This window comes from Arachis ipaensis, chromosome B10, assembly GCF_059453495.1.
Source record: "Arachis ipaensis isolate K30076 ecotype BB chromosome B10, ASM5945349v1, whole genome shotgun sequence".
Taxonomy (NCBI): Eukaryota; Viridiplantae; Streptophyta; class Magnoliopsida; order Fabales; family Fabaceae; genus Arachis; species Arachis ipaensis.
In genome coordinates, this window is record NC_142435.1 from 24,886,493 (window position 1) to 24,910,481 (window position 23,989).

The window sequence follows — 23,989 nt, forward strand, 5'->3', positions numbered from 1 at the left end:
TTCATGAATTTCAATAAAATGAAGATTTTCATATAAAAGATAAGAATGATAAACTGATGATAGACTTTCTAGGCTTCAATACATGTAATTTTAGTTCTCATCCTCAAACAAAATTTCATGTGGTTTCTTTTCATACCCCATTAGACTATTGCGAAAGTAATCGCGAACTCGAAGTCTTAGATATTTGCTTATCTACATCATGGTTTTGATTAGGATATCAACACTTACACAAATAACTAAAAACAAGGACTCATGCTGCTATCTCTTCCACTTACTCCAGCTCATGAATGGATTCAACCTCCTCTACCGATAGCACAAAGTCATCGACCTCTTTGTAGTAGGCATTCTGTTTTTCAATGAAATCTTGCAGCTGGGAATTCTTGGACTTCTTTTGTTGGTTAGACATGCAACGCTGCTTCTGAAAACACAGCAAAACATGACAAACAAGAACCAAATAGAATTTAGAGTTTATGCAATTAACTCTAAATGATTAAGAACAACAAACTTTGTTACACCACCTCCATATATGCCTCATGCAGAGTATACAATCCTACAAAATGTGCTAATTACTGTATTACCAACATGGATACAACTTCAGAAAGATGAGATGATTGTCGCATAACCAAACCAACATCAACAAATTCAGAGGAGTTGGAACTTGGAAGGTCTGTAGTCTGTACAGAACCATAACGGTAAATTTTTTTCTACCTTTCTACAAGGAACTGTCGAATGCTTGGCTTCAAGGAGATCCAAAGCTTCAACTTCATCACTTCCTCCCCTGTTTTACATTACAAGAAACGAACCAAAAAATCAAGTAGTTAGATCATAGACTCGTGCTTTCTAGCAAATCGACAACAAAAAATAACAATCAAAGATTATTCACTCAATTAGGACAAGGAAATTTCAGAGGAGGAATTATAAAAACCAAATTTCGCTATAGAAGCTTCACTCGTAGCTAATCAAAACCAGCAACAGCATAATTTACAAACCTTCTTTAAACAACTTGATTTTTTATTTTTCAATCCTCTAATCCTTCATAGATTTGAAGGCATAGTTACATGAATATTTTAAATGTGGCGCACGTACTAGAACGTATTGTGTTCCATGTAACTATGATTGAAGGTTTGTGTAACACATAGGGTTCAAGCTGCAGGAACGAAATAATTACCGGATATTAGAGACGTTGTGTTGTGGATTGGTCAGCGCTTTGTTATGGTTATTCCTCCTTTCATGTGTTCCACTGCACAAGGCTGAAATAGTAATAATAGTAACGGTTAATCAGTAGAGACGCATGCAGTAAAGGTGGCGTTAGGATTCAGCAGTTCAACGAGTAATAATGAGAAGGGGAAAGGTACCGGGAGGAGGAGGAGGAGGAGGAAGAAGAAGAAGAGAGTTGCATTTGGTGGCAGATTTGTTGAAGTTGTTGGAAGAAGACGAGTTGGTGCGATCGGAGAGAGGGTATAGTCGTCTTCTCCGCTCCGCACCTTTCATTTCCATTTTCACTTTCGAGATTGCCGCCAAATTTCTGCTGGGAATTTCTGCTTCTGCTATGTGGGCCATGGCTACGTTTCAATTGTTTTGTTTTTTTTTTCCTGATATCCATAAAATGAATGATAAACTAGACCGTGGAAGCCGAGACACGTCTTACAGGGCTTATAAAATTAATAATGTAATCTCTTATTTTATTAATTTTTTTATTTTAAAAATATATTTTTAAGGTAAATGTTCAATTCCGTCTTTATTCATTTTAAAATAGACTATGGTGATTTTTATCGAAAAAATAGATCCATTTCAATTTCTGTTCGCTGTGAGTCATGATGATTCCTCTATCATCTTTTCTCATTAAACTTAATAGAAAAAACCTATATAATACTTAACATTGTTAATGTGGAGGTTAAGTCTTTGTGAAGTGCCATGTCCATGTTAGCGAATAGGCAATGGTCAGAGATCGATTTGTCTCCTATGACAATGATTAGAGATTAATTTGTCTTTTATTATCTAAAAAAAAAATATCGTTTCACATGCTCTACTGAATTAAAACCTATGTTATTTGGGAATTGCCATCTTAATTAAAATCTCTCACTGCTCTTCCAAATCAAACAGTTAAACCTCATGATTCACCAAACCCATGAATAGGCCAACAATTATTACAAAAAAATTAATGACTAGAGATGTTGTAATATTAGCAAAAAAAATAGTTGTTGCAAGCTTAGAGACTGTCATCAAAAAACTTCTTTAATTTGTGCTCGCTCCAAATTTAAAGCCTCTAAGACTTAAGCCACCTAAGTAGAATTGATATCGAATAACTTGGAGATTTTAGTGTGGATATTAGCTATAGAATTTAAAGACATGTTTTATTGTTTCAGCTATTTATTTTACTTGTTTAAAACCTTTCAGCAATACAATACTTTTGGTTTAGGAACAAATATTGTTATTTGTTTGTCTTAAGATCATGTTGCTGTCCATATTATCCTCATCAATTTATTGTCTATACAATACTATTATTAGATGTTAACTTGTCAAGGATTAATTGCTTTTTTATTATCCTCATCAATATAATATATGAACATTTATGTTTTCATTAAAATTGGAAAAGGTGCATGTTACATAAATATTAATGTACTGTTTTGTTGCTTTGCACAAATGGTTGGTTTATTTCATGAAAGAAATTTTAAACATTGATCATAATAAATGGTTGTTTTATTTATCCACCACATGACTTTCGTCGGTATTAATTAATTTAATTATTAATAAATAATATATTATCTTAAAATTATCGAGGGATAAATTTGACAGTAAAAGATACGAAAAAAATAAATTTATAGGGACAAAATTATCATAAAAAAGATGGTAACGACCTCTAAAAATTCGCTAATTAAAGATTTAAATTTGTCACTAAATCCACTGATAATTAGCAGTGAACTAAAAAATCTATTGGTGAGAATTTTATTGTTTGAATTTGTCCACTGTTAAATCCGACGGTAATAAATGTTTTGGCGGATTTTTTTGATAATTCCGCTAGTAAATTCGACAATTTTCGACATCTTTTTTGTAATATCATATAGTTCGTATTTGATTTGGAAGAAAAGTGAGAAGTTTCAACTGAAAAATAATCACCTCTAAGTAATATAGGTTTTGGTTCATGTGAAACGACGTCGTTTTTGGTAGATAAAGAGGGACAAATCAATCATTGACTATTGTCCATAGGAAGACAAATCGATTCTTGACCATTCTCGTTCGCCAACATGTTACTTAACTGTAACTTAGCGTTTACATCAACAATATTAAGTGTCACGTAAGTCTCCTTTAAGTTTGGTAAAAAAAGATAACAGATAGATCGTCATGACTTACGAAAGACACCAATAAAAATTAAAATGGATCTATTTTTTCGACAAAAATTGCCTTGTCCTATTTTAAAATGAATAGAGACTAAATTGGATATATATTTACTCTTTTTTTATGTATTATATTAAATTTTTATAGGCAATGCAATTGTGTAGAAATTATTTTGATGAAAACATAATTGAATAAAAAATAAAATTTTTACTAAATCTATAAAAAAATATGTATACTATACATGATAATTTTTGTCAGTTTTTTTATTAAAAAAAATTATTTTATCAAAAATTCATCCTTCACTATAATTTTACCTTAATTTTGCAAGCTCAAACGGTTAAGTTAGGGTTGATTTTCTTAAAATATATTTTTACTGAAATAGGATAAAATTTTCTCTAATTCATTGATTTTGGATAAAAATAACTGTTCAATGAATTTAAATTAAGCAGAGATAAGCACATTTCCTTCATTTTTTTTTAGTTATTCTCCACATACAAGCGTTTTCTCATATAAGTCATACAAGTCATTTATATTCACGCGCTTTCACGTTTTTCTTCATGCCTCTTCTTCTTTCTCCGTGCCTCTTCTTCTTCTTCTTCTTCTTCTTCTTCTTCTTCTTCTTCTTCTTCTTCTTCTTCTTCCTCGGAGATTGGACTCTAATCTTAAGAGCTTTTCTTAGCTTCTAGCTCTTTTCGTCGCTCGACTTTTCTCCTCAGGTTTCTCTCCGCTTCTCGCTATCGCTCCAATTCTTGTTCTAGCTGCTCCAGCCGTCCTTGGTGGCCGTGGAGCAATCCCATGAGGTCGGCTGTATGGGGCTGTCCTTCTTTTCTTGGTTCGCGCACCTTAAAGGGGATTCCCTTTGGGTCTTTCACCCCTGAGGGGCCTTCTCGGTGCTAGTTAGTCGCTCCTTGCAGAGTGACTATGGATATGCCATTGTTACTAGTGTCTTGGTTTTCTTGCTCAGATTTGGACGCGGTGTTCCCGTCCTCGTTTAGGTCATCCACCATCATGGGTTGATCTCCCAGGTGATGCGCCACTATTTTGTAGTACATTTTGTGCTTAATTTGAGTGGATTTTATCAGCTTTCCTCACATTTATCCAATGAAATGGCATGGTTTCATGACTTTCTCCTAATTAGTGCTTAAATGTGAAAACATGCTTTTTAGGCCCTTAATTGGTTAATTTTAATTCATCTTTGATTCCACTAGATGCCTTGATGTGTGTATTAGTGATTTTAGGTTGAAAAGGTTAGGAATGGATCAAAGGAATGAAGAGAAAAGCATGCAAAGTGGAGAAATTATGGAAAATCAAGGATTTGGGATGCACACACCGACGCGCACACGCAGCAGACGCGCACGCGTGGAATATGAAGTCGCATGGCGACACGTACGCGTCGACGCTCGCACGTGACCTCATTAAAGTGAAAATATTGGGGTGATTTTTGGGCTTCCCAGGCCCAAATCCAACTCATTCCAGAGCCTATTACATGCAGAAATCAAGAGGAGTGAAGGGGGGAGAACACATAGTTTAGTTTACGTGATGCTTTAGTTAGTTTCTAGAGAGATAAGCTCTCTCTTCTCTCTAGAATTAGGTTAGATGTAGATTAGGATTTCTTAGATCTAGGTTTAACTCTTGCTTTCATTTACTTTTCCTTTACAAATTCTTGTTCCTCTACCTTCGCTTTCCTAGTTTAGCATTTGAATTCTTGTAATTGTTTACTTTGTTGTTGATGCACTCTTATTTCTTCTATTTCTCTTTAATGCAATTTATGTTTTATCTCTTTTATTGTTGATTTGAATTGTTGTTGTTAATTCCTTACTTTGAGTAGTGTAGATCTATATTTCTTGCAATTTTATCTTGCTTTCCTTTTATACCTTTCAAGTGTTTGATAAAATGCTTGGAAGGATGTTAGAGTAGATTTTTGTGTTCTTGGCTTGGAATGGTAACTTAGGTGAAATTGAGTTGCTAATGTCCAAGTCTTGATAATTGGTGTCCATTGAATCTAGCTCTCACTAAGTTAATTAGTGAGGTGGTTAGGACTTATGGATAAGGATTGGTGTAGCTCATTTGACTTTTCTTCACTTGTTAGAGGATGACTTAATGAGATTGATCCTTACAATTATCATGTTGTGGTTAGTAACAAGGATAAAGATCCTTAACCATCAACCCTTGCCAAGACCTATTTACATTTGAGTTTCAATTACTTTCTTGTCATTTACCTTTCATGTCTCTTATTCAAACCCCAAAATATATATCTCATAACCAATAACAAGAACACTTTTCTGCAATTTCTTTGAGAGACTACCCGAGGTTTGAATACTTCGGTTATTTTTATTGGGGTTTGTACTTGTGACAAACAATTTTTTGCATGAGAGGATTATTTGTTGGTTTAGAAACTATACTTGCAACGAGATTTCATTTGTAAAATTCTAAACCATGCAAAAATCCATTCATCAAAATGGCGCTGTTGTCGGGGAATTGCAAATGTGCGCTTGTTATTGGTTATTGTATATATGTGAATATTATGAATATGTTTGCCTTTTGCTTCTTTGTTAGTTTTTGCTAGTTTTAGGATTTGGTTTTCTTTGTTTCTTATTTGATTTTGTTTTCATTTGCTCTTGCTATCATGAATTCTCACCCTTTTGGCTATGAGTTCGGTTACAACTATGTTGTAGGAAGTGGAAATTACAATGAGAATGTGCATTAAGGATGGAACAATCAAAGGTGGGAGGAGCCTCAAGCATATGCTCAATCTTCTTGGCAATAACCTCCTCCGGTCCCTTATAAGTATAATTCCACTCCTTATGCATATCAATCTAGTGGATGTGGTAGTCTTCATTGTACTTGTCAACAACCACCACATGCCTATGAGCCTCATCCTCAACATAGTCCTCAACTATACTCACGAGCCCTTTTTTACTAAACACCTTCCTATGACCCTTATCCATCATATAACCAATCACCCTTACCTCATTCTTGTGACCATTATGTTAGAAAATTCATAGAGCCACCACAATTTCAACATCAATACTCTCAAGAACCACACATTTCATATACACCTCCTCCATATTTTCACCAAGAAGTACCACCTTCCTATTATGAACCCTTCCTCCCAAATAATGAACCCTCCTATCCACCCCAAGCCCCAATAGATGATGATTCTCTCACCTTGCTACTTCAAGGACAAAGAAAAATGCAAAGGAATGTACTAGAATCCACGGCCGCCTTGATAGAGATGGTAAACTGATTGGCCTCCCAATGCTTGAGCACTCAAGGAACTCCCATGGCCACATGGGGAGAGTTAAATGAAGAGCCTAGCACGAAGGAGAGGTTGGAAAATCCGGTGGAAAATGAGGAATGTTGCTTTGTGTTAGAACAATTAGAGGAACCTATGATTATTGAAGAAGAGGAAGAAGTGGTGGAAGACTTAGGAGATGCGGAACCTCCATGGGAATCTAAAGTTATAGAAAACCCCTCCAAGAAGATTGAATTTGATGTGGTGGAGGAAAGTGCACAACCTCCAAAGCATATTTCATATAAAAACTTGGAAGGATTAGAGCAAGAATTGAGTTTCCATGGTGATGAAGGTCATGCATCAAAACTTCTTGGTAGTGAATCCTTTGAACTTGAAGAACCTTCTCCCGGTGAATTAGAAAGCAATGTGGAGGTAGATTTCTCTCATCCTCCCATTTATGATTTGAGTGATGGAGAAGAGTTGGATGAAATTGATGAACAAAGGATTGAAATTGAAGAAGTTTGTAAAGAGGTGGAGGTGATCAAAGAAGAACATAAGGGAGTGGAGCTTGCAAGGAAATTGGAAATACCCCTCCTCAAGCCATCACCATCCATTCTTTCATTCAAGTGGGTAAATCTCTCATCTCTAAGCTTAATTAGCCCACTTGAATATGGTTTGCTTGAGATGGATGGACAACTTAGAGCTCTTAGTGGTTTTAAGAGCAAAAGGGAGATGGTTAGTGGTTGGCATTGTGAATCAAAGTTCATGATGGTTGCATGCTCAAGGCTTAATTGCAAACGTTGGTGTAAAACTAGAGTGCTTGGGTCTAGGATGATGTTTGGTCGCTTGAGTGAGAATTCTAAGATTATTGCATCCTGAATTCTAAGCTTCTTTGCATTTTGGAGTCCATTCGAACTGGCATCCTTTTCTTAGTAGAGATAAAAGTGGTAGAAATCTTAATGCTGATCCTGCCAAGAACCTGGAGAGAGCTACAAGTCAGCCATTTAGCTGTTGGACCTCCCTTAAACAAGTTGGGCTTTTCAATTCTAGGACAGCTCTACACTTATCAGGGTTGGCTTCAATCCCCCTTTGTGTTAGCATAAACCCCAAAAATTTTCCAGCCTCCACCGCGAAGGTGCACTTTGCAAGATTCAATCTCATCCCGTGCGTCCTTATGGTGTTGAAGACTTGCGAGAGGTTGGTCAAGAGGTCGGCCTCATCCTTGGTTTTTACTAACATGTCATCTACATATACTTCCATTAGATTCCCAAGGTGAGGTGCAAACACCTTGTTCATCAGCCTTTGATATGTGGCTCTTGCATTTTTTAACCCAAAAGGCATAACCACATAGCAATAATTTGCTCTAGGCGTGATGAAATATGTTTTTTCTTGATCCGGCTTGTACATCAAAATTTGGTTATATCCCGAGTATGCATCCATGAATGACAAGTATTGATATCCCGAGTTGGAGAGTACTAGGGTATCAATATTTGGGAGTGGATATGGGTCTTTTGGACACGCCTTGTTCAGGTCAGTGTAGTCAATGTACATCCTCCACTTGCCGTTCTGTTTCTTGACTAGCACCACATTTGCCAGCCAAGCCGGATTTTTGACCTCTCTGATGAAGCCGGCTTGTAGGAGGGCTTGTATTTGTTCTTCCACCACTTGAGCCCGTTCAGGTCTAAGCGTTCGTTTTCTCTGCTGAATAGGTCGTGATCCAGGGTATACCAACAGTTTGTGCAACATGAGCTCGGGATCTATCCCGGGCATGTCGGAGGCTTTCCATGTGAAGAGGTCAGAATTCTCTTGTAGGAGCCTTATAAGCTTCTGCTTCAAGTCTTCTTTCAAGTTGGCTCCTATGTTGGTATTCTTTCCTTCCTCCTTCCCGACCTGTACCTCTTCAGTCTTTCCCTCAGGCTGTGGTCGTAACTTTTCCTTTGCTCGAATTCCTCCGAACTCAATGGTGTGAACCTCCTTGCCTTTTCCTCTCAGGTTTAGGCTTTAATTGTAGCACTTTCTCGCCAATTTTTTATTTCCCCTGATGGTTGTAATTCCCTCGGGTGTTGGGAATTTCATGCAAAGATGGGGGTAGATACCACTGTCCCAAGCCGATTTAGGGTTGTTCTGCCTATTAAAGCGTTATAGGCTGAGCCCACATCAATGACTATGAAGTCGATGCTTAGAGTCTTAGATTTCATTCCCTTTCCAAAAGTTGTATGTAGGGGTATGAATCCCAATGGTTTTAAGGGTGTATCCCTGATAAACCACTATTTTATAGTTTATCTTGTGCTAAATTGAGTAGATTTTATCCATTATTCTCACACTTATGCATATAATTCGCATGTTTTACATTTTCCTTCCTAATTTTATGTTACGATTGAAAACATGCTTCTTTGGCCTTAAACTTGCTAATTTTAATTACCACTTATTACCATTCGATGCCGTGATATGTTTGCTGAGTGTTTTCAGGGCTTATAGGGCAGGAATGGCTTAGAGGATGGAAAGGAAGCATGCAAAAGTGGAAGGAATACAAGAAATTGAAGGAATTGCTAAGCTGTCAAGCCTGACCTCTTCATATTAAATTGATCATAACTTGAGCTACAGAGGTCCAAATGAGGCGCTTCCAGTTGCATTGGAAAGCTAACATCCGAGGCTTCAAAATGATATGCAATTTGCTATAGTTGCTATACAGTTAGACGATGCGCACGCGTGCATCACTCGTACGCGTGACATTGCGAAAGTTCAACGACACGTACGCGTGGGCGACGCATACGCGTGACAGAGCCACGTGCTGGACGTATCAAAAATCGCTGGGGGCGATTTATGAGCTGTTTTTGGCCCAGTTCCAAGCCCAAAAATACATATTAGAGACTGCAGAGTGGAGAATTCATTCACACAATATTCATTCACATAATTTTAGGTTTTAGATGTAGTTTTCTAGAGAGAGGGGCTCTCTCCTCTCTCTAGGTTTTAGGATTCTTAGGTTTAGTTCTTCTCAAAAATTCTAAATTTCATCTTATTGAAATTTAGTTTCTCTTCTACTCTTATTTATTCTAACACTTTAGTTTATCTATTTCTCTTGTTGATCTCTTTATGTTGCTATTTTAGTTTACGAATTCTCATGTTAGATTTGATTTCCTATTTAATGCAATTTGAGGTATTTCATATTTATGATTGCTTTCTTCAATTTATGTTATTGATGCCTTCAATTGGTTGTTTGGATTTTATTATCTCTTATTACTTTTCTATGCTTTTATGTCATCCCTTCCAAGTGTTTGATAAAATGTTTGGTTGGATTTTAAATTAGTTTTTTATGTTCTTAGCTTAGATTGAGTAATTGGAGACTCTTGAGTTATCAAACTCTTTTGTTGATTAGCAATTAAAAGTTGCTAGTTGATTTGAATTCCACTAAAACTAGTCTTTCCTTAGGAGTTGACTAGGACTTGAGGAATCAAATTGATTTTCTCACCTGACTTTCCTTCATTTGTTAGAGGTTAACTAAGTGAGTGCAATTTACAATTACCATCACAATTGACATTGATAATAAGGATAGGACTTCCGATTATCAATCCTTGCTAGGACTTTTCTTAATTGTTTGTTCATTTTCGTGTTATTTAAATTCCTTGTTCAACATTTAAAAAATCTAAAAAGATACTTTTTCATAACCAATAATAACTACACTTTCCTGCAATTCCTTGAGAGAGGACCCGAGGTTTAAATACTTCAATTATTATTTTTATTGGGTTTTGTTACTTGTGACAAATAATTTATTTGCATGAAAGGATTATTTGTTGGTTTAGACACAATACTTGCAACGAGAATTCATTGAGAATTTCTAAACCGTCAAAAATCCGTTCATCAATCCCCCAACCCATATAGGGTATCAGGGTATGCTCTTAACTCCTTTTCATCCAATCCCAGTTTGTCGAATGCTGGTTTGAACAGGATGTCAGCCGAGCTCCCCTGATCCACCAGGGTTCTGTGTAGATGGGCATTGGCGAGAATCATAGTAATCACTACCGGATCATCATCTCCGGGCACAATGCCCTGCCCATCTTCTTTGGTGAAAGAGATGGTTGGGAGGTCGGGCAATTCGCCCCCGACCTGGTAGACTTCCTTCAAGTGCCTCTTGCGAGATGATTTTGTGAGACCTCCTCCAGCAAACCCCTCTGAGATCATATGTATGTGCCTTTCCGGGGTCTGTGGTGGTGGATCTCTTCGATCCTCCTCATCTCACTTCCTTTTGCCATGATACTATGCCCATAATTACTGCCTCTGTGGGCAGGTCTTGAATTTCTAGGAACGCCTTGTTGAACCTTTCCATTTAGTCCCTCAAAAGTTCTCCGACCTGTTTTACTTCCAAGAGACTCGGCGCGTGTTTCACTTTATCTTTTTGGATTGAAAATCTCATAAGGAACTTACGCGAAAGGTCGTCGAAACTGGTGACCGTCCTTGGGGGAAGGCTATCGAACCACTTCATCGCTGCTTTTGTCAGAGTTGTTGAAAAGGCTTTGCAGCGAGTAGCATCAGAGGCGTCGGCTAGGTACATTTGACTTTTAAAATTGCTCAGGTGATGCTTTGGATCGGTGGTCCCGTCATATAGGTCCATGTCCGGGCTTTTGAAGCTCCTTGGAACTTTTGCCCTCATTATGTCTTCACTGAATGGGTCTTCTCCTCCCAAGGGAAAATCTTCTCGGTCACTGCAAGAGCTCTTACCTCAGAGATTGGACTCTAATCTTAAGAGCTTTTTTTTTTAACTCTTTTCGTCGCTCGACTTTTCTCCTCAGGTTTCTCTCCGCTTCTCGCTGTCGCTCTAGTTCTTGTTCTAGTTTATCCAGCCGTCCTTGGTTGCCGTGGAGCAATTCCATGAGGTCGGCCCATAGGGCTGTCCTTCTTTTCCTGGTTCGCGCACCTCAGAGGGGATTCCCTTTGGGTCTTTCATCCTTGAGGGGCCTTCTCTGTGCTAGTTAGTCACTCCTTGCAGAGTGACTATGGCTCTGTCATTGTTACCAATGTCTTAGTTTTCTTGCTCAGATTTAGACGCGGTGTTTTCGTCCTCCTTTAGGTCGTCCACCATCATGGGTTGATCTCCCAGGTCCCCGGCAACGGCGCCAATGTTACGTAGGTAACCTGAGATAGGTGGATTGGGCTTTAAGGATCGGCCCAAGCGTCAATGGAATGTGGTCTCTGACTTGTTCGCGTTCGGGAGCCGCTGTCTGAGTTAGGTGTTTGGAGAATGGGGGTGGTACTTGCAAAGACACTTCGATGCCTAAGTTAGCAAGGGGTTCAGCAGGTTTAGAGAGTATTGGAACTTAGAGATACCTGAGGGGTGTCAGGGTATATATATAGTGGTGATCTAATAACCACCGTTGGAGTAGTTCCACTTCTGAAGGTGGATAACCGTCCCTTTATCTTAGGGTTGTTGGGATATGGCTCTTGGAAGTGGGTTGAAAGATTTTAGGGGCAGTTACTTATTTGAATAAGTGTTATCTGCCAACTCATATCGAACCCGACCTCTTTGAGGCAGAGCCTATATCGAGCCCGACTTCTTTATATGAGGTCGGGTGGGTAGTGAAGGCCTATCTTTGGACTGGGCCTTTTTGGCTTATTTGGACCTGGACCATAGTGTTGGGTCAGGGTATGAACAAAAGGTAAAGTATATTTTTTGTCCCTAAAGTTTGACAAAAGTTTCAAAAATACTCCTAAATTTTATTTTGTCCCAAAAGTTTTCGATTTGCATCAAATATACCTCTGACGGCTAATTTTTCAAAAAATTTAAAACTGATTCAACAATAATTTCATAAGAACAACCCCTCAACACAAGCAAATCAATCATAATTTTCATGCATTATTGTTAGACTAGTCTTAAATTTTTTGAAAACTTAGCCATCGAGGATATATTTGATGCAAATCGAAAAACTTCTGGGACAAAATTGAAATAAAATAAAACTTGGGAATATTTTTAAAACTTTTACCAAATTTCAAGAACAAAAAAAATACTTTACCCAATTAATAAAATAATATAATTTAAATATTATATTACACGAAAAATTTCTATTCTACCCTAAATTATCTCACAAAAATTCAATATTTATTTTTAAATTTATTATGTCTATATTTAGTTTGTTTTGTTGTTATAATTTGTTAAAAGATTTGATTTAATTCTGATTTAGTTAATAGTATTTTTAAAAATTTTAAATTTAAATAAATTTAATCTAACCTAATAAAATTAAATTTGATTTAAATTAAGTTATTTTATTTTTAAAAAAGTTAAATTAAATTATCTTTCTACTTTTCTCCTACTTACAGATGAAATTTTTATAACGTTTGACTTAGATGTGAGATACTCATCCAAAATATTTCTTGTGCATTATCACCACAACCAACAGTAATAGCCAAAAGACGTACAAAAAATATTAGTTTAAATATTAATTAAATGAAACGTAATATATCAAGCATATGTGACTTAATCAAGTCCTTTGCATATGCCTTTTGGGATCTTTTTTATTGAAGCAACACAAGAATGTAACAAGGTAGCAAATCTGAATAAAGGAAAGCACTTGAAGATTATGGTATAACTATCATAATTTGATAGATCAATAAATGAGTAACATATATCTTCTCATTACACAATAAATTTTGAAGACAAAAGTTCAGGATCTACTTCAAATCGTTCGAGTGATTCATATAAATATGAGAAATATTTTATGTTTTACTTCAATTTCTAAATTTTACCTCAAATAAACTGTACCTTATATAATATGAAATTACTTGAACTAAAAGAATTATTTAGGCGATGAAAAATTTTGGACAATTGCAAATAGTTAGTGGGGAATTTGAACATACAATCAGGAGAGACCTAAGATAATTTCCATTTTCAACACAACCAAACTGCAGACATTCAACTTATCTATACACTAAGAAACAAAAAAGAACCATGCAACAACATGGGCAGACCGTGGCGCGTATATATATATATATATAGAGGTCTGATAAAAAACAGATATAGCTATAGTGATTCATCATTATGTCCCTTTAGAAACATATATTAGGTAAATTACACAAGGAAACATCTATTATCTATTACATATTATTAAATTTACAACTAAAAAATGTTATATATCACTCTTTTATTATAATTGAAATTAATTTTTTTTTTAAATTAAAGACTTTTTTTTTTCTTCTCTCTTTTCTATCTCTCTCATTTTTTCACTCACTCTATCTCTTTTATATATTATTATCAATGACTAATTACAAATTAAAAATAAAAATATACAACATGACATTTCTTAAAATATTAAAATTGAGATAAAATATTTCTCTTTAATATTAATAAACTCCCTTCCTACATTCGATTATCTACCTCTTTACCTTTTTCTATTTTTCTCTACTCTTTCCACTCTATATATAATTTATAATTTATATTTTATATTAATAATTTGACAAATCAAAATGTGTTACTAGATATTTTTTCATTATAATTAAAATAAAATTTTTTCTTTCAAAATTAGCAAACTCCCTCTCTCATTTTTTTTTATCTTTTTTCTCTTTTCTCTCCTTTTCTATTTTCTTTACCTTTCATTTTTACAAAAAATAAAATTAAAAAAATAATATAATTCAAATAAAAAATATTATTATTTTATGCATATTTTTTATTTAGTTTTTAATTTTTTCTGTTTATCTTTTTAATCTAAATTTTCACTTCTCTTCTTTCAAATATTTATTACATATAATTTGAAAAAAAATATTTATTAATGGGTAATTTAGATATAGTACTCTTTGACAAAGTACTCTCATGTATATTATTAGGATAGGAAGTTATGTATTCTATTTGTATATGTGTGTGTTCATCATTAATAGAAAAATAAAAACATTAAAAAAATTTATTCAACAAATCAAGAAACTTAAGGAAGGAAAAAAAATTTTTTTTCGAATTATTTTTTTTAAAAGATGTTATGAAAAAGTAAAAGTAATTTTATGTTTGGGTATCTCATGCAAAAAGATTTTTTTATCTAGCAATTATGTTTGGATATAATAATATTAAAGTATTTTTTTGTTTATTTATTACATGAAAAACATCTTATTTTCAAGAAAAAAATCTTTTAAAAAAAATGTAAATTATAGCTTCTCAAAAAAGATGTTTTTTTTTATTTTTTTTAATGTTTTTATTTTTACTATTAGAAATTTGTCAAACATACTAAAAAAATAAAAAAAAAATTTCCTTAAAAAAAGATCTTTTTTTATTAAAATAATGGCGTCCAAATAAGTACTACATCTTTAAAAGAACCTCTACCAAAGTCTCTGAAATATCATCAAAATAAAAGATGTTGGTTTGATTGTATAAACTTAGGAGGGATTGGTTAATATGAATGGAGGCAAGAGAAACTATTAATTCTAAGGTTACGGTGACAGAGACGGAAGCTCCCTCAGCATATCATGTGGCACCAAGGAGTGAAACTCCGAGCCAAGTTTCTGGCTCGGATGCAGCTGCTAATGCTACTCTTGGTGTTTCGCCGGTAAGTGTGAGAATGGATGGAACAACAGTTAAGAAAAAACGTGGTAGGCCAAAGAAGTATGGACCGGATGGGTCTGTTAATATGGCATTGTCATCATTGCCAATTTCTTCTTCGGTTCCGCCTTCTAAAGAATTTTCGAGCTTCCACTCAAGTGGCAAGCTAAGGAAATTGTGGGGTATGCAATATAAGTACTCAAAGTGTACTATATCTAAATTATTCATTAATAGTACTAATATTGTAATTAAAAGTTAGAATCAAGATTCAATTATTAAAAAAAAATTGAGTTAATTTTATAATTATCACTATAAATTCTTTATACTAATATCTAATTATAATTTTATATACATTTTTTTTTTACCAAAGATAGGAGACTCGAACCCGCAACCTCTTAATTGAGTATGGGGAGACTATGCCATTTGAGCTATAACTCGTTGGCTAATTTAGAAAGATAGGAGACTCCGCAACCTCTTAATTGAATATGAGGAGTCTATGCCATTTGAGCTATTACTCATTGGCTATAATTTTATATACATATTGGAAAAATAATATTATTTTTAAATAGCAAACATAAAAATTAATTATTTTTATTTGTGTAACAAACTTAATACCTAATCAAATGTAAAAGTATACACATTAAATTCTTTTAAATTTTAGATTACGAATGTTAAAATTAATTATTAGTAAAAAAATAAACTCTTTCATATGAAAATAATAACTAAATCTTATAATTTGATTTTTTTTATTTACGAAGACCTGGTCTTCTTAGCCGATGAAAACTTTTTTCTTTAAGAACTTTTTTTTGTAAAAATAATTTGATTTTATAAGTCTTTTGTGTCATAATTTATAATATTAGAATAAAACTGACATAATTTTAAAATATTTATATTCCGATAATGTTATTAGGAATAAAAATAGTAATCAAATAATTGTATAACGAGAAAAACTACATAGTAGATACTAACTTCTCCACCAACTGAAGATGGTTTAAATAGAATAAGCAAAAACTGTGAATAACTGAATACATTTAGCATACTATAGAAGCTTATTACAGGTTCAAAACAGCTTAAACTAATAACCTTGCTAAGAGAGCTACCTACAAAATTGAAACAACTACTTTCCTCCAAGATAAGCATAACCAAATATGAACTTCGTTCCATGTTCATTTAACTTTACCATTGCAAGTTTTCATGCTAAACCACTTCTTTCTTCTAACATGCACTTAGACTCATTAGCATAGACATTCATATAATTTACGGTTACAAATTTTAATGTTAAAAACTCTTCTAAAGTATGATCACAAGTGAAATAACTAACTACCTTTTCTCATCTAATGCATCTAAGAGCTTGTTGGAGCAGAGTCTCGTACTCTCCTCTCCTGATCAACGTGCACCTCTTCATTCCCTGTCCGGGCACTCAATGATGAACTCACACTATCCTCATGGCCTCATCATCACTGTCCAACAATATTGCAGCATTCTTCCATTGAGAATTACCTACCTCAAAATAAAACTAAACAAAAAAACAGCACTCAATTCTCCCACCAAACAACATCATATCCTAAAATGATAGTACTCAATATGCAACATTCAACATAACACATTAAATTCACTAAAATTAACATAGCAAATTAGCAATAATGAACCTTCACATTACTAGCTGAAATTGCATGCACCCACCATAATAGTCCCTTACATTTTATTTTGCAATTCTCTCATTGGTCAAAACTCAAAAGATAGTCCACATGAATAATCACGGACATTTATTCATTAATAAAGAAAATCTAAGGTTTTGATTGGTTTAGAAGATATTTTTTTATCCCTATTTTAGAGCTAATTAAAATTTCCAATTTAGGAGTTTGACAAATAATGATGAAGACTTTGAAGAGCTATCGCATAACACATGTTATTACTCATCCTAAACAGATACATATTCTTCTACACTTTTGTTGGATGATAACGTAAAACTTTAAGAATTTATATCATTAATTATATAAAGTCTTACTCCTAATAAAAAAATATACGCTATCTATTTATAGAAAAAGATTAATTTTTTTTCTTGAAAAACCAAAAAACAATTAAAAAAAAATACAAAGTTAGAATCATGTTACACATTTAAATCTTTTTATTAATTAAATCTAATTAAATTCATCTAACATAACAAAAATTAATGATAACTAATATTATTTTAAATTTTATTGTTTAATTTTATTAGATTTAATTGTGTAACTTTACTCTAAAAGTTAAAGTAGGTACGGTATCTATTTTTTGTGTCAACGGCTTTTTTCTCTTTTCTAATTTTCTTTTCTATTTTGAGCTGTGTGTACGTGTTTGAAAGATATTTGTCAAAAGCAGGTACAAGGCTTGATAATCAGAATCTGAAAAGAAGCTGATTTGAGAATCTCGTTTTCTATAGAATTCAACTGTGCATAATTTCGAGAGAAAACAAAAAACAACAGCAACAAGAAGAAGTTCGAAGCTAGGTTGAGCTGCAATGAGTAATAAAAAGCCATTAAAATTCAAAATTGATAGAGAGGATGCGTAAAAAAAAAGGGTAAAAAGAGAAACACACGGAAAATAAGGTGAAGGATATTCAGAATTTTGAAGGAAGAAATTACAATGGAGAGAGAGGATTGGCACAGATTATTAGTACACAAAAAATAAAAAAATGGTAGGCAAATTATCAATACACAGTAAACAATGTTCTTTATCTGCAATTGACCCAACAAATTATTAGTAGGCTCATATTCAATTTGAAAAGAACACTTAACACTACCATTTATTTGTAATACACCTAGTGATTTGACCATAAAAAAAATTATCTACTTCTACAAGTAATATTAGAGTAGTATCAAGCAAGAGGATAAAAATTTATATAGAAGTATAAAGAGAAAATATAGAGTAGTATCAGAAGTGTTTTTACTCTTTCGAGTTTAAGAGTTACTTGAACAAAATTGTAGAGAGTAGATTAGAGACACAATGTTGTCGTTATCCTCATTTTCTGAGTTCCTAATGTCCCGAGTTCGTCATTCCTAATAGTGGGGAGTGTTTTTGCAAAGACTCCAATGTGCAAGTTAGCATGGATCGCAAAAAGAACTAAGTTAGAGATCATATTTTAGTACATGTATTTGGAATAGTGCATATATTGTGAGGTTGTGATGTTATGAGCTCCTCTCTTTATGTTCTTTGAAAGGTATAAGTTAATTTTTAGGTTAAATTGATCTAGGAGAAGTTTTTTCTCCAAAAATAGAGAGATGAGAGAGAGAGAGAGTAAGAGAGAGAGAGTGTGTGGGTGGAAAACACAGGGAAGGGTAGAACGATAAGTCAGGTCAAGGATCCTAGAGTTTGGAATCGAGATGAGTATCGACGCTTGGAGAACGAGTCCTTCTCAATTTTCGTGGATAATCTCCCATCAAACATATCGAGGAGAGAGTTGTTCCAACTGTTTAACTGGACTGGACGCATAACCGACATCTACTTATCGAGGAAAGAAAAGAATGGTGGCTTATACATCTTTGTGCTCATATGATACACCACAAAAGGAGGGGCTTTAAAGGCTATAGCAGAGATGAATCATATGAGATTGAGAGGTAAAGTTGTCTTTGTGGGGAAAGCTAAATACAGAAGAATGTCCGACGTGAAAGACACGAATAGGATCCCTCCACGAGTTAACACTCGAAATGCTATGGATCGACAAGTGCCAGAAGAAGGAAGGGAGACTAAGAAGAACAAAGATACACTTAACAAGGGTTTGACGAATGATACTACAGTTAAAGATCCACATGGCAATGGGTGGACGAAGAAGGTAGAAATAGCGGTGGCGAATGAAAATTTGGTCTGGTTGCAGCGAAGCCTGGTTGGGGGAACGATGAAGGCTATTGATTTCAGAGTGCTGAAGGAATCGGTTGCGAGAAATTTTCCCCATGTTATCCAGGTGCGAGAAATGGGTGCTTATAAAGCACTGTTGACCTTTGACAGTCTCTTGAATGCAGAAGAGGCTTACACCTTCAATATGAATAGTCTATTGCAGTTGTTCCACAATGTATGGAGGTGGGACGAGTCGGAGAGAAGCGAAACTAGGAGGGTGTGGCTAGAGTGCTTTGGGGTGCCTTTACATGCATGGTTTGTGGATACTTTTGGGCTAATAGGTAGTCAATGGGGTGAGGTGGTTGGATGTGATAACGCGACAGAATCATGCACCTCCTTTAGTGCCGGCCGTGTACAAATTGACACATGTGTAATGGACGTGATCAAAGAATGGGTCCATGTTACAATAGGCACTAGTGGCTTTGATATATTGGTAAAAGAGGTAGGTTGTGAAACATATGGAGGAGATGTTAAGGTGGAAATGATAAGGGATGGTAAGGTTAGCAGTGAACACCAGAGGAGCATTTCTACAAAGTTCGGGGATGAAGTAGCTATAATGTCGCCAAGGCCAATATTTTTTACAGGCAGTGCAGATCAGGCAGCGGAAGTGATCGATGTGATGCGAGAGGAGGAAGAAGACGAGGGTAGATGGTAAATTCAGAAACAATTTTGAATGAGTGGAGTAATGATAATTTAAGGCACAATCAATCCAAGTTGGTAACTTATCAATCTAATAAAAGTGATAATGAAAGCATGGCAGATTTTGTGGGATATGATGAGGTGGATTCTGAAATGACTGTTCCTTAGGATTATGGTTATAAAAATTATGGGCCAGGAAGGGGAAAAATAATACGTGACATAGTTGTACATACAAGGAGGCCCCTTAATAGTTATAGATGCAATAATAAGGCATTGGGCCTTGAAGAGATATGGCCCAAAGGAAACAAGCACATGGGAGCAGCGGATGGTGTACATAGGCCTGCTGGGGAGAGCTCGGGTCGGGTCTTACCGGTCCGATCCTGTAGAAAGCGACTCAGAGATCCAGGCGCAAGTTAGGGTTCGTCGTATTAACTGAGGAAACGTCTGCACCTGGGGAATGCCGAGAGTTGGGGGCTGCGATACCAAGGCCTCGGGCAGCATGAACATGGCTTGATAAAGGCCGAGTAGTGACCGTTGGCTCAGAACCTGTGCATCGGCCAGCTCTCAATATGGGAGACGATTGTTGGAAGAATGAGGTTGGAGCTAACCGGGGAGTAGAAGGCCAAGTTGGCCAGGGTAGCGCAGCGAGGTCGGCAGCGCATGAGTGCCTGCCAGACGACATCCTTAGTTCTCGCTGTGACGTGGTGGTCATGACACGGGCTGGCGGACATAAGGAGACTTGACCAAGGAGATGCACGGTGGATGAGGGAGGAGGCAGATTGGATGATCATGTAAGAAGGGCTGATGGGCATTCAGAAGCTGTGGGCGCGGAAGGCAATAACAAAACATGTCACGGTAACGATGACGAACACAATGGTGAACATGATGAAGTGCTTGGAAAGCCCAGGCAGGGTACGAAAGCTTGTGTGGATAGCAAATTACCAGTCCCTAGTGAAGAAGATGGATATGACGAAGACGAGGGCGAATTGGAGGACGAAGCTCAGGCCAATTATGCTGAAGCCAATGACAATGAGGGTTTAACATTGGAGGACCAGCTAATAGAAAATAAAAGAACTTGGGACTTAGCAACGGAATCAGGAGCAGTGTTGTATGACGAAGAAGAGGACATTATGGCGATCCTTCAGCAACAGAACGAAGAAATTGCTTTGAAAAAAAGGTTGGCAAAACAAAAGACAAAAGTGAGGCGGAGCAGACCCAAAACTTATAAAAAGGTGTGCAATAATTTATTGAAATGATTTTTAGCTCTTTGAATATTAGGGGGTTGAGGGGAGATGGGAAGCTGAGGATGATAAAGGACTTGAAAAGAAAGTTTGGATTAAACATGTTAGGCCTGGTGGAGACGAAAAGACAATTAGTGACTAAATTTGATATACAAAAAAGTTGGAAAGTTAGTTGTGCGGGATGGGATTTTGTAGAATTTAATGGTGCATCTAGTGGATTGCTGTTAATATGGGATGATGATTTTTTTAAATTAAGAAATATCCACAAAGGGGAGAGATTGATATGTGTTGAAGGGGAGCTGTTGAAATATAATTTTAATTGTGCTTTTATTTTGGTGTATGGGGCGCATACTGATGCGTGAGCATCTTTCCTATATTTTCCTAGTGAATTTGCACCTAAATTGTTGAATTTAATTAAGAATTAATTATATTTTAGCCACTATGGATGCTATTTTGAGTTTTGTGCAATTTTATTTATTTTAGGTAGCATTCGGATGGATTTGATGAAGTTTCTGCAGAGAAAGAGAAGAAGCCAAGGAGATGACCAGCGAATACCAACGCGGGCGCATGGCTCACGCGACTGCGCGGAATAGAGGAAATCGCAATGACGCGATCACGTGCCTGATGCGAACGCGTGGACTGGAATCTGCACAAATGACGCGAACGCGTGGACGACGCGGACGCGTCACATGTGTTACGTGCAGAAAAATGCAGAAAACGCTGGGGGCGATTTCTGGGCTGTTTTGACCCAGTTTTCAGCCCAGAAAACACAGATTAGAAGCTGCAGAATGGACGAAACAAGTGGTCCCCATCCATCCCTTGAATACTTGATTATTTAAATTAATTCAAATTTAAATTCAAATCTTAAATTAGGAAAAGATATTATTTTAATTTTTAGTTTTAGATATTAGATTTTAAATTTATTAGGATTAGTTATAAAAAGGGAGAAACTTTCCTTCCTTTGTAGGGAGGTCCTGGGGGAGATTCCACCTCATCCCATCAGGGGAACATAACTGACAATCCTAATTTTCTCTCTTTTCTATGAGCAACTAAACCTCCACTGTTAAGGTTAGGAGCTCTGTCTATTTCTATGGATTGATTTTATTACTTTTTCTATTTTAATTTATGTATGGATTTATATTTAAGAATTGTTTTCGCTCTTTATTTTATGAATTTGGGTGGAACGGAAGTATGACCCTCTTTCTATATGCGTTCTTGTATAACTTGGAAAAGCTCTTTACTTGAACAACAGCTTGAAAACATATTCTCCTAAATTTCTAATTTATCTGGATTTAATAGGATACGTGACATATAATCCTTTTATGTTTGGATAATTAGGATTTCTGTGGCATATAACTAGAATTAAACTTCACCCCCTAATTGGAATTAATTGACCAAGGAATTGGCTGTTGATGAATTTTAGAGGAGACTAGGAAGGTCTAAGGAATTAGGGTCTAGTCACAAATAGTTTGCCATGAATTAAATCTTGCATGATTAAAATAGTTAATAAGAAAAGTCAATCAGGAAAAATAGATATCTCTGAAACCTTATCTATTTTTTCTATATATTATTCCCAACTTCATTACTTGTCCTTCTTTAATATTTTTGCTATTGTTTAATGTCTTTGAACTCTCAACACCAATTTTTGTTTGTCTAACTAAGCCCATCAAACACTATTGTTGCTTAGTCTATCAATCCTCGTGGGATCGACCCTTACTCACGTAAGGTATTACTTGGTACGACCCGGTGCACTTGCCGGTTAGTAAGTGTGGTTGTAAAAATATCGCATCACATACTAGATATGAGAAGCTTGTTGTATGGGAGGAGTTAAGCTACATAGCTGGTCTATGCCAGGTTTCCTGTTGTTTCATTGGGGACTTTAATGAGATTGTACAGGTGAAAGAAAGACGTGGCACAAATAGCTTACCCCTGTCAGCCGAAGACTTCAAGAATTGGATACAAGACATGGGTATGGTGGACTTGCCGATTACAGACCGCAAGTTTACATGGTTCAGAGGTCGATCCTGCAGCCGTATAGATAGGGTTTTGGTTAGCCTGGAATGGATTGAAAAATTCTCAGAGATTCGGATACGAGGGGGTCCAAGGGGTTTGTCTGACCATTGCCCAATTATAGTGGAAGGTAGGAGGCAGAGAGATAGGCTGAGGCCTTTCAGAAGTCTTGATTCGTGGTTTACACATGAAGATTTCCTGAGGATGGTCAAAGAGGAATGGAGAGGCCTAGGTGAGGCACAGTTCACAGATAAATTGAAGGCTATAACAGTTCCTCTTAGAAGATGGCATAAAGATAACTTTGGGGACATGAACAAGAAAATCATGAAGTTTGAGGAAGAGATTAAGAAGATTGATGACATGGTGGGTGATGGTGTTTATGATGGAACAATGGAGGCAAGAAGGAAGGCGCTAGTGACTTACTGTGAGAAATGGTATGTAAGAAAGGAGCTACATTGGAAGCAGATGTCGCAATCTAGACATGCGAAGGACATTGATAAAAATACAAGGTACTTCCACAATCTAGCCTCTGCAAAAAGGAGAAACAACAGGATTGATGCGTTGCTCATTAATGGAAGATTGGTAAGGAATCAAGCTCAGATCAAGATTGCGATTAGAGACTTTTACAAGAATTTGTATCATCAGGAAGCGTCTCCCTTGGTGGGGTTTAGGGACGGATTGGTGAAGATGATGCTTTGGCTTTAGAGGTGCAACCGACTCCTGAGGAGATTAAAGAAGCGGTGTGGGATTGTGAATCATGCAAGGCGCCAGGAAGTGATGGGTACAATATGAACTTTATAAAGAGGTGTTGGGCTGAAATTGGCACTGATTTTACGGCAGCAGTGATGAATTTTTTCTTGACTTCCAAGCTACCGGCGGATGCGAATCTCACTTGGGTGGCATTGGCCCCTAAGTTTACTAGTGCAAAGGAAATTAAAGATCTGAGACCGATCAGTATGGTAGGTTGTGTGTATAAAGTCATCTCCAAAATGATGGTTAGGAGGATGCGAGCAATCATGCCATGAGTGGTCGGTGAGACTCAGAGTGCTTTTGTCAAAGGACGGAAGATTCATGATGGGACTCTTATCGCTTGCGAAACTGTTCAATGGATGAAAGTGACGAAGAAGGAAGGGGTAATAATAAAGCTAG

General features: G+C 35.9%; 1 protein-coding gene across 1 annotated transcript; it reads right to left on the reverse strand.

Annotated features, from left to right (window-relative positions):
- Window positions 1-8: 8 nt before the first annotated feature.
- On the reverse strand, window positions 9-1,560 carry LOC107623977 (uncharacterized). The gene is made up of 4 exons (XM_016326397.3): window positions 1,356-1,560; window positions 1,169-1,250; window positions 709-778; window positions 9-418 (listed from the first exon to the last, which is right to left on the reverse strand). Exons 1-4 carry the CDS (start codon window positions 1,558-1,560, stop codon window positions 272-274), a joined length of 504 nt encoding a protein of 167 aa, XP_016181883.1. The 3' UTR covers window positions 9-271.
- Between the last annotated feature and the right edge of the window lie 22,429 nt (window positions 1,561-23,989).

Excerpts from the sequence above, each read along its gene's own strand:
- LOC107623977 (XM_016326397.3), bottom strand. The coding sequence starts at position 1,560 with ATGGCCCACATAGCAGAAGCAGAAATTCCCAGCAGAAATTTGGCGGCA. Across the intron at positions 1,251-1,355 it reads TCCTCCTCCTCCTCCTCCCG|CCTTGTGCAGTGGAACACAT; the intron begins GTACCTTTCCCC and ends TTACTATTTCAG. Across the intron at positions 779-1,168 it reads CACAACGTCTCTAATATCCG|GGGAGGAAGTGATGAAGTTG; the intron begins GTAATTATTTCG and ends AATGTAAAACAG.